Source organism: Vidua chalybeata, chromosome 6 (assembly GCF_026979565.1).
Source record: "Vidua chalybeata isolate OUT-0048 chromosome 6, bVidCha1 merged haplotype, whole genome shotgun sequence".
NCBI lineage: Eukaryota > Metazoa > Chordata > Aves > Passeriformes > Viduidae > Vidua > Vidua chalybeata.
Window position 1 is genome coordinate 32,969,756 of NC_071535.1, and position 14,136 is coordinate 32,983,891.

The 14,136-nt window shown below is 38.9% G+C and overlaps 1 protein-coding gene across 2 annotated transcripts in view; it reads left to right on the forward strand.

Moving 5' to 3' along the window:
* ZFYVE26 (zinc finger FYVE-type containing 26) overlaps nucleotides 1-14,136 on the forward strand; it is a 49,360-nt gene that overhangs the window by 30,461 nt on the left and 4,763 nt on the right. Inside the window, exons 27-38 of one of the 2 annotated variants that reach the window (XM_053944517.1) lie at nucleotides 663-820; nucleotides 1,739-1,908; nucleotides 3,233-3,261; nucleotides 5,352-5,473; nucleotides 5,569-5,789; nucleotides 6,364-6,511; nucleotides 7,664-7,873; nucleotides 8,697-8,912; nucleotides 10,874-11,071; nucleotides 11,370-11,572; nucleotides 12,426-12,567; nucleotides 13,115-13,174. In XM_053944517.1, coding sequence (XP_053800492.1) covers nucleotides 663-820; nucleotides 1,739-1,908; nucleotides 3,233-3,261; nucleotides 5,352-5,473; nucleotides 5,569-5,789; nucleotides 6,364-6,511; nucleotides 7,664-7,873; nucleotides 8,697-8,912; nucleotides 10,874-11,071; nucleotides 11,370-11,572; nucleotides 12,426-12,567; nucleotides 13,115-13,174 — 1,877 coding nt within the window. The remainder of the gene's footprint in view (nucleotides 1-662; nucleotides 821-1,738; nucleotides 1,909-3,232; nucleotides 3,262-5,351; nucleotides 5,474-5,568; nucleotides 5,790-6,363; nucleotides 6,512-7,663; nucleotides 7,874-8,696; nucleotides 8,913-10,873; nucleotides 11,072-11,369; nucleotides 11,573-12,425; nucleotides 12,568-13,114; nucleotides 13,175-14,136) is intronic. The other variant, XM_053944518.1, reaches the window with a different exon arrangement.

Here is a 14,136-nt window from a genome sequence, read left to right on the forward strand (position 1 = left end):
GCTGAACTTTTTAATTAACCTGTAGGGGAACTGATTCACGTCATATGAAACTAAAAGCCTATCTAATACTGTAAACTTCATTCAATGAGTATTTCATTGTTGGGGTCGAAGATGACGAAGGCCACATGTAAATTCCTGCCTCCGTGAATTGATTTCCCCTTAGTAGATTGAAGAGGCAAGCAGAATAGGGAGGGCTAGGCTGTTGCTAGCTATACCACATCTCCCCTGAGATAACAAAGGAAACTCCCAGTCTTCAGGAATGCCAACACTGGCTATACTTAAGATTCTGTATTATTTTTTGGTATCCAATGACCGTGGTATTTTTTTCTTCCTCCTCCAAGTCTCTGCTTGTGATACAAGAGCAGATGTTGCCACGTTGTCTTATACCTCTCTAATGGTTGTGGAAAAGGTCTCTTAATAAGTACATTCTCTTGCTTGTCAGCATTGAAGTACTATAAATTTACAATTTTAGATTTAAAGCATACATATTCCTTATACAGTTTTATTCTGCCATGCCTAGCTGAAAGATAATGATAGTAGTCATCTTGTGAGGCAGAAAAATCTTACAGCCTCATTGAGTCTGTAGTGTTTTCTGGTACTTGAGACTCTATGAAACAGCTTAAATCCCATTCCATATTTTTCTTGGCCTGGCTCATTTTCAGGTGTAACCATATCTGCAAGTCCCAGAGACAGAAGTCTGCCACAGAATTTGTTTCCTCAAGAATTTGTGCCTCCTGAGAAGCCACCACCAAAGCAGCAATGGATACCTGATGACACTGAAACGATATGTATGGTTTGCAAAACCGAACGCTTTACTATGGTAAGGAGCAAAAATGAAGTACAGACATTCCTAGAACTGTGACCTTAATATGAGCACTTCCTCATAGTCTGTTTTCTGAATGACCTGAGCTACTTCAGCAGGTTTGTCTGCATCACCATGGGCCCAACTAGATTGTCAGTCCTTTGGTATTTAACCATTGGTTTCTATTTAGAGTGGTCAAGGAGACTGGCACAGTTAGCTCCTTGCAGAGTTCTGTGAAGTGATAGAGCCTAAAGAGGAAATCTGGTCATCAGAGAAAAGACAATTATAGGTTCTCAAACATATGTAACAACAGCAGTATTAATATTCTAGAAGGCTGTCTACTTGACTCTGCTGGCAAGAAATAATATGATTCAGATTATGAGTATAGAAAATGAAATCTTTGCTGTTGGTTACACTTTTCTAAAAACCATTGTTCCACAGAGTACTTGAGAACTGTATGAGTGCTCTGAGAATATTAATTTTTAGTTTTGCAGGTGTGTTGGCAATTTGTTATCTTCTGCTGCTTAGAAATAGTACTGTTTTCTCAAAAGTATCTGCTGCTTTTGAATTTGGAAATTACTACAATGGTATCAGGAAAAACAGTCTAGAGCTTTTAACTTTTCCAGGACATGATCTAATTAGCTTTATGATCAAAACTGGGATAATTTAAGTAATAGAAAGCCCAAGGCTGCTGCAAATGTATTTTAAATACTGGCCTCTGGGTTTGGGGTTTGATTTTTTTTTTCCCTTTGCTATGCTTTCTTCAAAAAGGAATTTTAGCAGGGAGAATCAATCACTCTATAATTCTGAAAAACCTTATCCTGCATGGTGTTTCCTCTCTTCAAATGGAATAAATTTACTTATGAGTAGAGAGAGACACAGAAGGGGACTTCAGTAAATTCTCTTTGTGGCTCATCCATGACCTCTTGTGCTTAGTTTAACAGGCGCCATCACTGCAGGCGCTGTGGCAGACTGGTGTGCAGCTCTTGCTCCACCAAGAAAATGGAAATAGAAGCTTGCAGAGAAAATCTGTCTCGTGTGTGTGATCAATGCTATAGCTACTACAGCAGAGAAAACATGCCTGGCTTGGTGCAAGACACAAGCATGTAAGTCCTTCTGTCCTAGTTCTCCTCAATTTTCAGCAGAGTGCATGAATGGAATTAGAGAGACATAAGCATTTGGATTTATCTGGATAATGTAACATCAGCCATTTGGCCTCCAGCTGTTGGGATTTTCAGGTTTGGTAGGTGTGGGAATGTTCCTTATGCCTCACTTTACTTTTCACATTGGATAGAACACTGGAGGGCCTGGCAACAAATTCTTTAATTCTTTAAGTATCAATAATTCTTTAAGCATCAATTAATCACTAACCTAAGAATTGAATGCTTTGATGCAAACCATAGCACAGATTGCTACAGTGTCTCAAAGTTCCTTGCAGTATACTCAATTTCTGGATTAATAGTGCATGTTTACTAGCTCTGCTGAACATATCAGTGTTTTAGTTATTCCATAATCCCTCAATTATGGCTCCCTGAACCTTTGGGAATTAAAAAGCAAATTTCTGATTAGATAAGCTTTGAAACTGCCTTTAATAAAAGGGACAGCTGTGATGACAGATTTTCATGATATGGTTGCTTTCAGCTGAGAATTGGATTGAAATTCCTTGTGTGTACACAGGCTAGCTGGTGAAAAGTGCAGCCGAAAGGAGTTTTACTCTCTGTGACCTTGAGCAGGGGCTTGACAGGGTCACAGAGAGTAAGATTTACCTTTTCCAGCCATGCTTTCATTTCCCCTTTTCCTATCGAGCCTGCAGGCAGCAGTACCTACTATGGCAGTATCAGCAGGCTTCCTAGGAAAGGAGCAATTCTGTGCAGATCTGAAGAGGAACCTGTGAAAAAACAAGCAGTCATTTGCAGCTGAACAGCTTGTGTCAGAATGGTTGCTTACATTGCCAGATTAGGCCAGCAGCACTCAGCGCTGTGCTTGAATACCAGCTGCTACGTTTTAGTTAATTGTCTGGGGGGTTTAATACTCTCCCTGTTTGTATATCAAACCCAGCTAAATTCTAAGGGCAGACAGTTGAATACCAAAGACTTTATTTTAGCTCTAACATGTCCTGATACTGGGCTGTTCTTGTTCTCAGTGTCTGCTTTTTTATGATGTGTGCACTAGTGCTGTTCCTACAGAAGGTCAAAAGAGCCAATACTTAATGCAGTTGAAATACAACAATACAGAGGCGGAATCTTAGATTTCCAAGCAGAAGGGATTAGGGGCAGGGCAGTGTGTTGAAAAGGACATGTAGGGATAGGTGTTGGATTTTTACAGAACAGTGTTCTGAAGAGGGTAGCCATGTTGATATCTGCCTTAAAACCATGTTTCCCCCAGTGTGCTGGAGTAGGCATGATGGTTCTTTCTGTCATTTTATTACAGCAGAAAAGAAGATCAGGAGCAAGTGGAAGGTAAGGAATGTAGTACTGTTAAACCTCAGTTTTTTTAAAGTGCCTTATTAGCAGTTAGATACTGGAAGCTGATTTACCTAGTTGCAGCTAAAGGGTGATCAAAATTTCAGTTACAAAATATCACTGATGGTTTTTGCATGTGCAGGCTGAGATTGAGCATTTCAAACTTCTGTGAATGAAAATTGAGACTTAGGAGAGATATCTGAGCCAATATTGAATTCGTTGGATGGGTGTTATAGAAAGGAACTGAAAAAGAGTTGGAGAATCCACTTTTCATTCTAGAAAGTCAGTGAGAGGCAGTAATGTGAGTAGGAATTAATTAGCTCACTACAGAGCAGTGCTGAGGAATCCTCTTTTTATAAACCATGACAGTACAATTCTGAGTACCCTGCAGTGGGCTGTGGTGTTTCATACCCCATGCTGCCAAGAAGTAGCACAGTATGAGGCCCCTCTCATGGGTCTGGCTGTGTCCTGAGTTCCATCTCCTGTGCTGATTGTGTGAAAATAGTAATTGCATTTTGTTGCCTCAATTTCCAAATCTAATATCTTAAGCTTCAGGAATAATAGCAAAATTTAATTGACTTTTTCTCTGCCATTTTTCCTCAGGAGGTATTTACTGGTTTTGGTGTTTTGGTTGATTGTGAAATTTTCCTACACTGATGTGAAATTCTGTCAGAACAAGACACAGTTAGTTGAAGTGCTTAGAACAGTAGCAAGAAACATGGTGCAATATTTGCTTTTGTGTAATAACAAAGCAAATAAGAATATTTTTTCTTGTTTACTCCTTTTTAAAGTATAATGGGCTATTTGAGAATTTTTCCCCTACTGTTGATTGAAATTTTCTTTACTGTTACCTTTGTTTCAAAACTGAAACAGCTGAAATGTAGCTTTTGTGTAGCATTGCTGCACATCACTGGGCCTATGTGAACCGTTCAGTAAGAGTGGGTAAGAAAAATGTGAAAATCCTCAGATTTAAGAGGGAAAGAGTTTTATTTTTATTGCTTTTCTAATTTATCTGGGGGGACTGTGGAGAAGGCTTATCAAATATTTTCTAGCCTAGTTTTTATGTCAATTCAGTTTCCAGTTCAACTTGGAAAAGTGCAGGGGGGGTGTTGAATTTTGGTTTGGTTTGGTTGCTTTGGGTTTTTTTTTAATTCACCCTACAGTTTTAGAGTTACTCAGCACTCTAAAAAGGGATGTGAACTCTAAATGAGTACGTTTTGAGACTTTCTAAATTTTTTTTTTTTCCAGAGGAAGCTGATCAGGGGCAAGAGTAGCAAATTGTCATTATTCTTCATTTCTTGGCATTGTGAGATTGGCCATTGGGTTTTTGGAACTGCAGTCACAAACTTGATCATCAGAGGGCTTGTGCGCTTTCAGCTACACACAGATGACAGTATTTCATTTATAACTGTTCTGGGTTACAAGTTTCAAAACAAGTATTTCCTTAATCTGGAGGAAAGAAAACTACTTTTCACAGAAATTATATTTCTTGAATCATTTGATCAGCACTACAATTTTCCGCAGTACTATTTTATAAGAAAAATTTACATTAGGAGTTAGGTCTTCTTAAAATCGTTTGGCCTAAAGCTCATGGACTCCATGGGCAAATCACCTGAATTTTGAAAAGAACATAGAGGTGGTTAAGTCAATTTACCCTTTGTGCTTTTTATTTTCCCCTTCAAGCTGAAACCCACAGCTCTCATATTTCCAGTTCCTTCCTGCTCAGAAATACTTAATAAATTGCCTAAAGGGAGGCTAAAGAGGGAAAGCTGCTGTGCTTGATGCCCAGTAGCATAAGAGTTAAAAAATAATTTGAAAATATGTTACTAGTAACAGTGACAGTAAGTTTAGATATGATGTGGCAGCCTGCTGAGGGAAGGAAATGTTTCTGTGATGTGGGCTGGACATGTGATGCTGGCAGGGAAATGGCACAATGAGAGGACTATAGATGACTTTTTTGAGAGACAGATGATAGATGACTTTTTGAGAGATGACTTTTTGAGATAACATTCTGCATTATGTGTCCTTAGCTGGGTTTGATGCTTCTTGTGCAATGATTTTATCTGGTGGTTTCTTTTTTGCTGTAGAAACTTCTAATAATGAATATTCCACAGTGGTACAAATATCCAAGGCAACTGATCTTGAATGGATTTTTTCCCTGAATGAGGAGGAGAATGAAATTGTACGCAGTGAATTTTATTATGAGCAGGTGAGGTTACAAGAGAGTCCAATATAGTCCAATAAGCAGTTCACTGGAGAACTACCTCAATACTTATATTTATCTGTCTTTCCTCAAATTGTCAGGCTCCCAGCTCTTCCTTGTGTATTGCCATCCTTAGCCTGCACAGTGACAGCATAGTGTGTGGCCACCAGCTGATAGAACACTGCTGCAGGTTGTCCCAAGGGCTCACTAATCCTGAGGTCGATGCTGGACTCCTTATGGACATCATGAAACAATTACTCTTCAGTGCTAAAATGATGTTTGTAAAAGCTGGAAGGAGCCAGGACCTAGCTCTCTGTGACAGGTAACTCTAATCAGATATTCACTAGACTGTATTGTGGTACTGTCAAGATTATCTTTTTTCATTGAGGAGTGGAGGTGGAAGGGTTACTTTGTGTTTGTACTGTGGACCAGTTCAAATGAGAAGTTCCTAATGCAGGACTAATGGGAAAGTTCAAATAGAAGAAGTTCAAGTAATATGACTACTTAATTACTGAGAGAATTCTCTGACTAGGAAGAAATTATTCACAAAGATGGGTACATATTTTACTTAAGCTGTTGTGCATCTCCTTTCAATCTGTATTTTAGTACAGGATTTTAAACCTGTGCTTCCTGAGAATGAACATTTTGCACTTCTTCATGTTTTGTCCTACAGAGCTTGAGGTGGCAGGTGTGCTGTATAAATTTCACATGTACTGTGTTGATTTGGTAAGATATAGCTGGTCTCTTCAAGTCAGCACGTTACACTGAACATGGCAAAGAAACCCCAAACAATAACAAATACTCTGAACAGAAACCACTGTCCTAAGAGTTGTCTTTGCATAAAGTTCTTCGATGTATAGTAATAGTGAAAGCAAATATATTTGTTTAACCTCTAGCTACATCAGCAAAGTGGATGTGTTGAATATATTGGTTGCTGCTGCCTACCGTCCAGTGCCATCTTTGGATCAGATCCTTCTCCCAGCAGCAGTAACAAGATTGAGAAATCAGCTTTTGGAAGCAGAGTACTATCAACTAGCTATAGAGGTAACACAGGTGGAGGGATGGCAGTGTTAATTCTTCTGTAGTGGCTTTTGTTTTCCTCCCTCCTGAATTCAGATGGATGTCATGTGTGAAATGGACAATATTTAAACAGTTACAAACTGAGATTAAGTTTCTAAACGTGGAAGAAATCATTTCCTTAACACTGGAAACAATTTCTGAGATGGAAAAGTCCTGCTGTGGAGCAGGCTGCAGAAGGGAAGGATAAGCAGCCTTGTTCCCTGGTACAGTTAAGATTGGAATGGACTAACTGCAAGGAAGTCATTAAATGCATTCCTTGCATTAACTGCAAGGAATCTTGAAGCCTTGCAAGAAGGGATGAGACACCCTTTGTGGCCGGACTTTTTCTGAAGCTTAAATGTTAGATTCTATTTGTCTGTAATCTGACAGCAAACATTGGTAAGACACCTTTCCCAACTATTTACTTGGAAATCAGCAGTATTGGCAAATCTATACATCTATACATGTGGTTTATCATCATCTAATCCTGCTCTCAGGATTCTGTATGCCTCTCTTTTTTGGCATTGCACTTTGTTAAATACAGGATTATGATACTACAAATAATATTAAGATTTTTTTAAGCAGTAATAAACAGCAAGAATAGATGACCTATTTGAATAGAAATAGTTGTTGTTTAAAAGCAGCTAAAAGAGCTTTAGGTCTACTAAAGAAAATCAGGAGTAAGTTTTATCAGCAAAGTTGTGTGAAATAGAAAATATCTTGGCAGTTCATGAAGCATCTTCTGTTGCCTTTTTTAAAACCCCAAATCTGATTAATTCTGCTCTGTGAAAATCATCTGCTTTAGAAAAGCAGATATGAAAATGTCCTGGTTTAGAATTCATGAACTGAAATTTCCTAGATAAACAGTAGTTTAAACTTACACAATAAAAAATACTTCCACATTTGGAAATCATGGGTGTTTTGGTAGTTGGCCTTTAGTTGGCCTTTAGTTTGGCCTTTAGATAATGTGGAAATAATCAGCACAGGTTTTTCATATGGTTTTTTAGCTGTTTGTTTTTAATGGAAAACACACGCTAGGATGGGAAAGGTCACAATCACGGACTGTGTGATAAGCCGTTTTTCCTATTTGCTGTACTGGGACTGTGTTGTAATATTAACAAATGATTTTGAATTTAGGTTTCTACAAAATCTGGATTGGATCCAGGTGGAGCGTGGCATGCCTGGGGCATGGCTTGCCTTAAAGCTGGAAATCTAACTGCAGCAAGAGAGAAGTTCAACCGATGCTTAAAGCCACCCATGGATCTAAACCAGCTGAACCATGGTTCAAGGCTGGTCCAGGATGTGATACAGTACCTGGAGTCCACAGTGAAGCCAGTACTCATCACAGTAAGAATCTTCTCTGTCTACTCTGAGGGGCTATGGCAAGACCAAGTAATTATGGTTTAGTACACACCTTACAGCAATGCATGTTACCATAGCAGGTGTTAGGGCATTTATTTTCCTTCTTTGTCATGATTGTGTATTGCCAACGGAATATTGTTGAGAAATTTCTTAGCTGTTCATCACATTGAAGTGGTGCCTGAGAAGATTGTAGGATTTTATAGCAATTTGGGATATACTTTGTGGGGGGAAAATAGGCTGTACTGGATAATGTACTGTTACTACAGTCTAAGGAAGGTAAACTCAATCTCAGCAATATTTTGTGATGCTGCAGTGATGCAATTTTTCTACTGAAACTCTGGTAACTTTACAGAAGTTCAAAGACTTACAAATGCTTTCCCACTCCTCTCATCAAAAAGCACTACTAAATGGTTTGGAATTCTGATTAGGTACCAAAAAATTACTTTTTGTACTCAATAACTGCATAATCATGATGATGAAAAACGAAGTACATATTGCAGGAGAATAAAAAAGCCTCTTTGAACTGGGTTGTTGAAGTAGCTGTTGACACCGGAATTTTTTTACGTAAGCCTTCTACCTGTCCTTGGAAACAGCTATGCTGGGTACAGCAACATTCAACACATCTGTTGATAGCAGGGTTCCAGTCTAGTGTTTATAAAAAGCATTGCTGGATTCTTACTCCTCTGAAGCAATACCTACTTTAAAAACAACAGTAAAGAAATTCTTCAGGGCTTAGTGACAAGACCTGTCTGAGAAGAAGATTTTCTCTTGCTGATCACCTATCATTGATTCTCTGTGTTAATGGTAGGATGATGATTACTTTGCGACATTGAGGGAACTTGAAGCAACACTGAGAACAAGAAGTCTGTCCCTGGAGATGATGTGGGAGGGGAAGATTCAACACAACAGCTATTATCAGGAGTGCTTGTTCTATTTACACAGTTACAGCACTAATCTGGCAATAATAAGCTTTTACATGAGGCATGACTGTATGAGAGAAGCACTGCTTCACTTGCTAAATAAGGTGAGTAATTCAATTTTCATCACCAAAACTGAAATTTGAAAAGCAGCAATGAGCATCATGCAGTGTTTAGGTGGCTTTCTGCACAGGAGTTTGCTGAGGTCCTGAAATGCTGTTATACAAACTATCCAGTGACTGACAGGAATTCAGGGAGACAGAAGAGCAACACTGATCTATACAGATATAAAGAGAACATGCAGTTTTGGTTCTTTTTATAGAGGTCCTGTATCAACAGCACTTTGTCTTTTTTTCTACAAAGTTGAAAACCTGGGACTGCTGTCATAGAGTTCAGAAGAGAGAAGGAAAATTTTGAATTCCAGGGTGTAGATAACATTAGACACTACTCCCTGTCCTGTGTCTCTGTCTCATGGTATTGTTTGTTGAATCAGATCACCTATGTTTGCACTTCTGTAACCATTAGGAATATAAGGGAATACAGAGGACAGAAGTCTAGGGAACCCAAAATGCGGTTTCCAGCTCTCACTTAAGGAAACTGCATAATATAAGAGGACTTATGTATCTCTGGAGCAATCAGTTCTGTTGGTGCTAAACTACAATTAAATCTAGAAATTATTCCAGGTTCTTACTAAGACATTAAGGGTGCTTCTTAGGAGATGTGAATCATTATATCTCACCAGCTTGTGGGAGTGTGGTGTTTCCTTTTCCACGTTGCTGTGCTTGTGTTTGAATTACTGATTTTTTATTATTATTATTTGAAATAACTTACTGAGAATGTACAACAAGTAACACCATTATCTTTATCTGGTTATGAGGTTTGTTAATAGAAAACAAAGTTGCCTTATCCACTCTGCTTTCTCACTGTACCATCAGTCATTCTAACATCTTACAATCATCTGCACATTGAATTACCTTTTTAAATTTATCCCTTACATCAGTTTAAATCTGCTTTTAAGAAAAGTTGCATATTTTTACAATGTAGGTGACATAATTTCACCTCTTAAGTAGCAGACTTGGAAAATACTCTAGACAGGCAATTTGATGTGGAAGTTTTGGACAAAGAACTGGTAGTAATCATACAAACCAGAGAGGAGCGTTTGTTCCCCTAAAGCTGTAAAGTACTGAGCTGCTGACTGAACATTTTGCAGTTGCTTGTTTAGAGACATTTTATGTGTACAGACTTTGTCACTTGTCTCTTACTCTGAGATACAAAAAAAATTTCAAAAATTTCATATCAAACTTTTAAAACTTTTTTTTTTTTTTGTGGTGGCCCTGTTGACACATATTAATGTTACTGTGGAAAGAAGCACATATGAGGCTGCATTTGCAAGACCACAGTCAAGAGGTCAAGGGGAGTAAATATCCCCCTCAGGTCACTACTTGTGAGGTTTCATCTGAACAACTGTGCCCAGTCCTGGGTTTCCATGTACAAAACAGACACTGTGAAAGTGAAGTGAGTCTAATTGAAGGCCACCAAAGTGTCTAGGGGCCTGAAACACCTGATTACTTGAGGAGAATGATAGAGCTAGCTTTTTCCTGCTGGAAGAAAAGGCAACAGAAGATCTGTGTGTGCTGTTTTCAGCTACCAAGTGGGTGATTATAGCAAAAAGAGAGCCATGTTTATCTCCTGTGTGCCCAGTATAAGGGTAAGAGACAGTGGACACAATTGGGAGCAAGGGAAATTCCAACTGGATATAAAAAAAAAGGTTTGGGGTTTGTTTTGGGCGCTTTTTTGTGCATATATTTGGACACGGGACCAGGGACACAGGGAGGTTGTTGGATCACTCTTTGTCTTGCTCAGAACTTGACTAGACAGGTCCAGAGCAGCATAACCTAACTTGGAAGTCATTCTTTGAATGGGGTTTTGAACAAAATAACCCCCAGAAATCGCTTCCAGTGTCAATTATTTATTAATTTTATTATCTCTGTCACTTAAAATGCCTTTATATTACATAAGGAAAATAAGCTACAGAGGCTTTGCTTCAAGCAACTTTCTGTTTGTGTAGGAATCCCCATCAGAAGTGTTTATTGAAGGGATCTTCATTCCAAGTTATAAAAGTGGAAAACTGCATATGTTGGAGAATTTGCTGGAAACCATTGATCCAGGATTGGAAAGCTGGGGAGTCTACTTGATTGCAGCCTGCAAATACTTGCAAAGAAAGAACTATTACCATATTCTGTATGAACTGCAACAGTTCATGAAGGTAAGTTGAGGGACAGTGCCATCTCTTTCAGTGAAATGCTGAATACTATCAGACTTTTGGTTATTTACTTTGGTCTAAACCTGCATGCTGGAAAAGCACATTTTTGCCTCTTTACAGTCTTAGAAAACATAGAAAGGCCTGAGCCTTACTAAAGCTGACCTGATTATGTCATGGCTCTGGCATATTGTATTAAAGAAAACAGAGCTCTGCCTGCTTTGTGTGAGCCCTTCAGTGCAGATAGTGATTAATGAAGGTGAGGTCCTGTGGTCCATCTTAGTGGTGAGTGCATTTCTTCCAGGATCATGTCCGTGCTGCAATGACCTGCATTAGATTTTTCACTCATGGAGCAAAGTCTTACACTGAACTTGGAGGAAAACAGATGTGGCTTCTAAAGATCAAGGACCATCTCAAAGTCTATCTGCAGGAGGTCTCAAGAAGTTCAGGAAGGAAAAAAATGGCATTCACTTTTCGGAAGAAAATGTCTGCTACAGATGTGTCCAGGTATTTATAAACAAGAAGCTGTTTTAGGAGAGGTAAAATTCAGGCTTTAGACTTTGGGGTTTTTATTTCTTTCATTTAAGTTTAGCTAACATTTACTGGTTGTCCTTGACCCAAATCTGCTTTTAGGTAGTTACAAGTGTAGGATTCCCATCACTTTTTCCCCCAACAATCCAAATCAGGAGATGGGCAGTTGTTTCTACCAAAAATATGCATGTGTATTAGACTACCCGCCTTCAGTTTGAAAAAACAAACAGGAGCCCTACAATGCATAGACAATTATACATCAGTCCACAAGTTTTTTTTCTTCTTCTCTCGCTTTCCTCTCCAGAAAGCAAGCAGCTTTGTAGTGCTTCACTGTCTACCGGGGTTAGCTCAAAACACTACACTATGTACAAGCTATAGGTGTCTGAGATAACTGGATTCCTGTATTCAAAAGTCCAAGTGTAAATCTAGCCAGATCTCTCTTGTACTTGGGGTTTTATATCTTGGTTTTCTTCGGGGCTTTTTTCTTTCTTTCTTTTAGGCTAGACTCTTAACTTAAACCTGGAGAGGTGTGTGTGTGAGATGAGGTGAAAAAGCAGGAACAGATGTTTATTTGGGGATCCAGTTTCTCTGGCTCACTTCTTTGAAATAATGTGAATAATTGCTCTTCAGTTTGTGATGTATGTTAAGTGCACAGATCTGAAAAGTAATATTGCTGCAGACTTGTACAATGGACAAAGTCAAAAAGCAACTAAAATAATTGTTTATAAGTATGTCTTCTTTTGAAAGGTATTGAAGAAATTAGTTCATATAAATAATAATTGACACCTTCTCTATTACTAAATGAAGTTAGAATTTTTTCACTATCTAGGCACATCAATACAGTTGATCTGCAGATGGAAGTAACAAAGTTCCTGCATCAGTGTGAGAGCTCAGGAACCTCTCAAATGACAGATTCCTCCTTGCCCACACTCTTTGGAAACAATAACATGAAAATGGATGTTGCTTGCAAGGTACTAATTGCTATTTTGAACACAACTCTATTTTTCATCGACAATACTAACTTCTAATGCAGGTTGAAGCATTTGATGGTTGAAGCAGTTTCTTGTATTTTTTTCTGGGCAGGTTACTTACACATGAGTGCAACCCATCATTTAGGAAAAATTCAGGTTTTTCCTCAGAGTAGCAGAGAACATGTGAGAACTTGGAGCTCATCTCCTCAAATTTTCAGAGGCAGAGCATCTAACATACAAATAGTAATATTCCTTTTGACTGTGCATCCCATTATATTTGGAAGCAAGGCAAATAATGCTGTAATTTTAACCATTCTTAACTTTGGCTCATCTCCATCTGTAAATTGCCTAATGCCCCTTGTGGAAGCAGTGTGTGACAATAGACCCTATAATTTGCTGTACTTCTTGGGATGGTGCTGTTTTCTGTTGAAGGAATGCATTTTATTTTGGCCTCTGGGCAAAATCTGGATTTCCATTAATATTATTTAACTGTACATAATGCAAAAGGAATGTGAATTCCCAGAGTTGTCTGTGCTTCTCTTTTCAGGTCATACTGGAAGGCAAAAACATTGAGGAGGGGTTTGGGATTGCATTTAGAGTTCTCCAGGTATGGAAAAACTTGATATAACAACCAATATTAATGCAAAGTAACTCCTGAAAGCAGCAATTATTTAAACAAAAGCCTTTTTCCCCCCAAATGTATTTTAATCCCCTCAAAAGCAAAACTTGTTAAGAGAAAAGTCTCAAGTTTTAAATCTTACATGTCCATGTATTTGTGGAAGCTTGGTAAAGAAATTAAGATGCGGTTTCAGTAGGACATTTCCAGAGTAATTGGGTCCTACAAAGGAATGAAGTACAGCTTTTCCTTTGCTGTGCACCTTGTTCAGTGTCTGAACTCTGGCAAACCACAGTCACAGATGTTTGTAGAGACCTCTCACGTGGTAGCTCTCTGCAGTTCATGACAGTCATGCAAAGACAGTGAATAAATAAGGCCAGCTCTCTCTGTTCTATTCTCCTGATTTGAGAGCAAAATTAATTAACTGGAAACTCTTGCTGGGGACCTCTCATTCGTCATGTCTGGGTAGAAGTTGAGTGATTATCAGTCAGCATAGCTCATGAGCCTCTAAACTCTTCTGAGTGTTTCTTATCCATATAGTCCCAGACGGTAGAGCCAGGGTACTTTTGGACAGAGGTGGCACGCTGAAAGAATATTTATGGATGTGGCAGGTCCTGCTCCTTCTTTCAGGTCAGGATGTACAAGGCAGAGCTCCTGTTTGTAGGGAGATGAAGAGCCTTAGAAAAACAGTACTTCTAAGCAGCAGCCACTACCTCCAGTAAAAACAGAGCAGTGAGTCCAGCTGCCTATCACTTTCATTTCCATCCTTTTTTTTCTTTACTTACTCATTGCAGGATCAGTTCACAGCTTTTGTCATCTCTTCCCTCATGTGGATGGTGTATGATGGTCAATTGCCTCCTGTTTGGGGTATCCAAAGGGTGACTGCTGGTGGGGGGGGCTGGAGAAATATAGTGGGAATGTGCTAAGTGAGGGAGAAGTGGGTAGAGATCTAG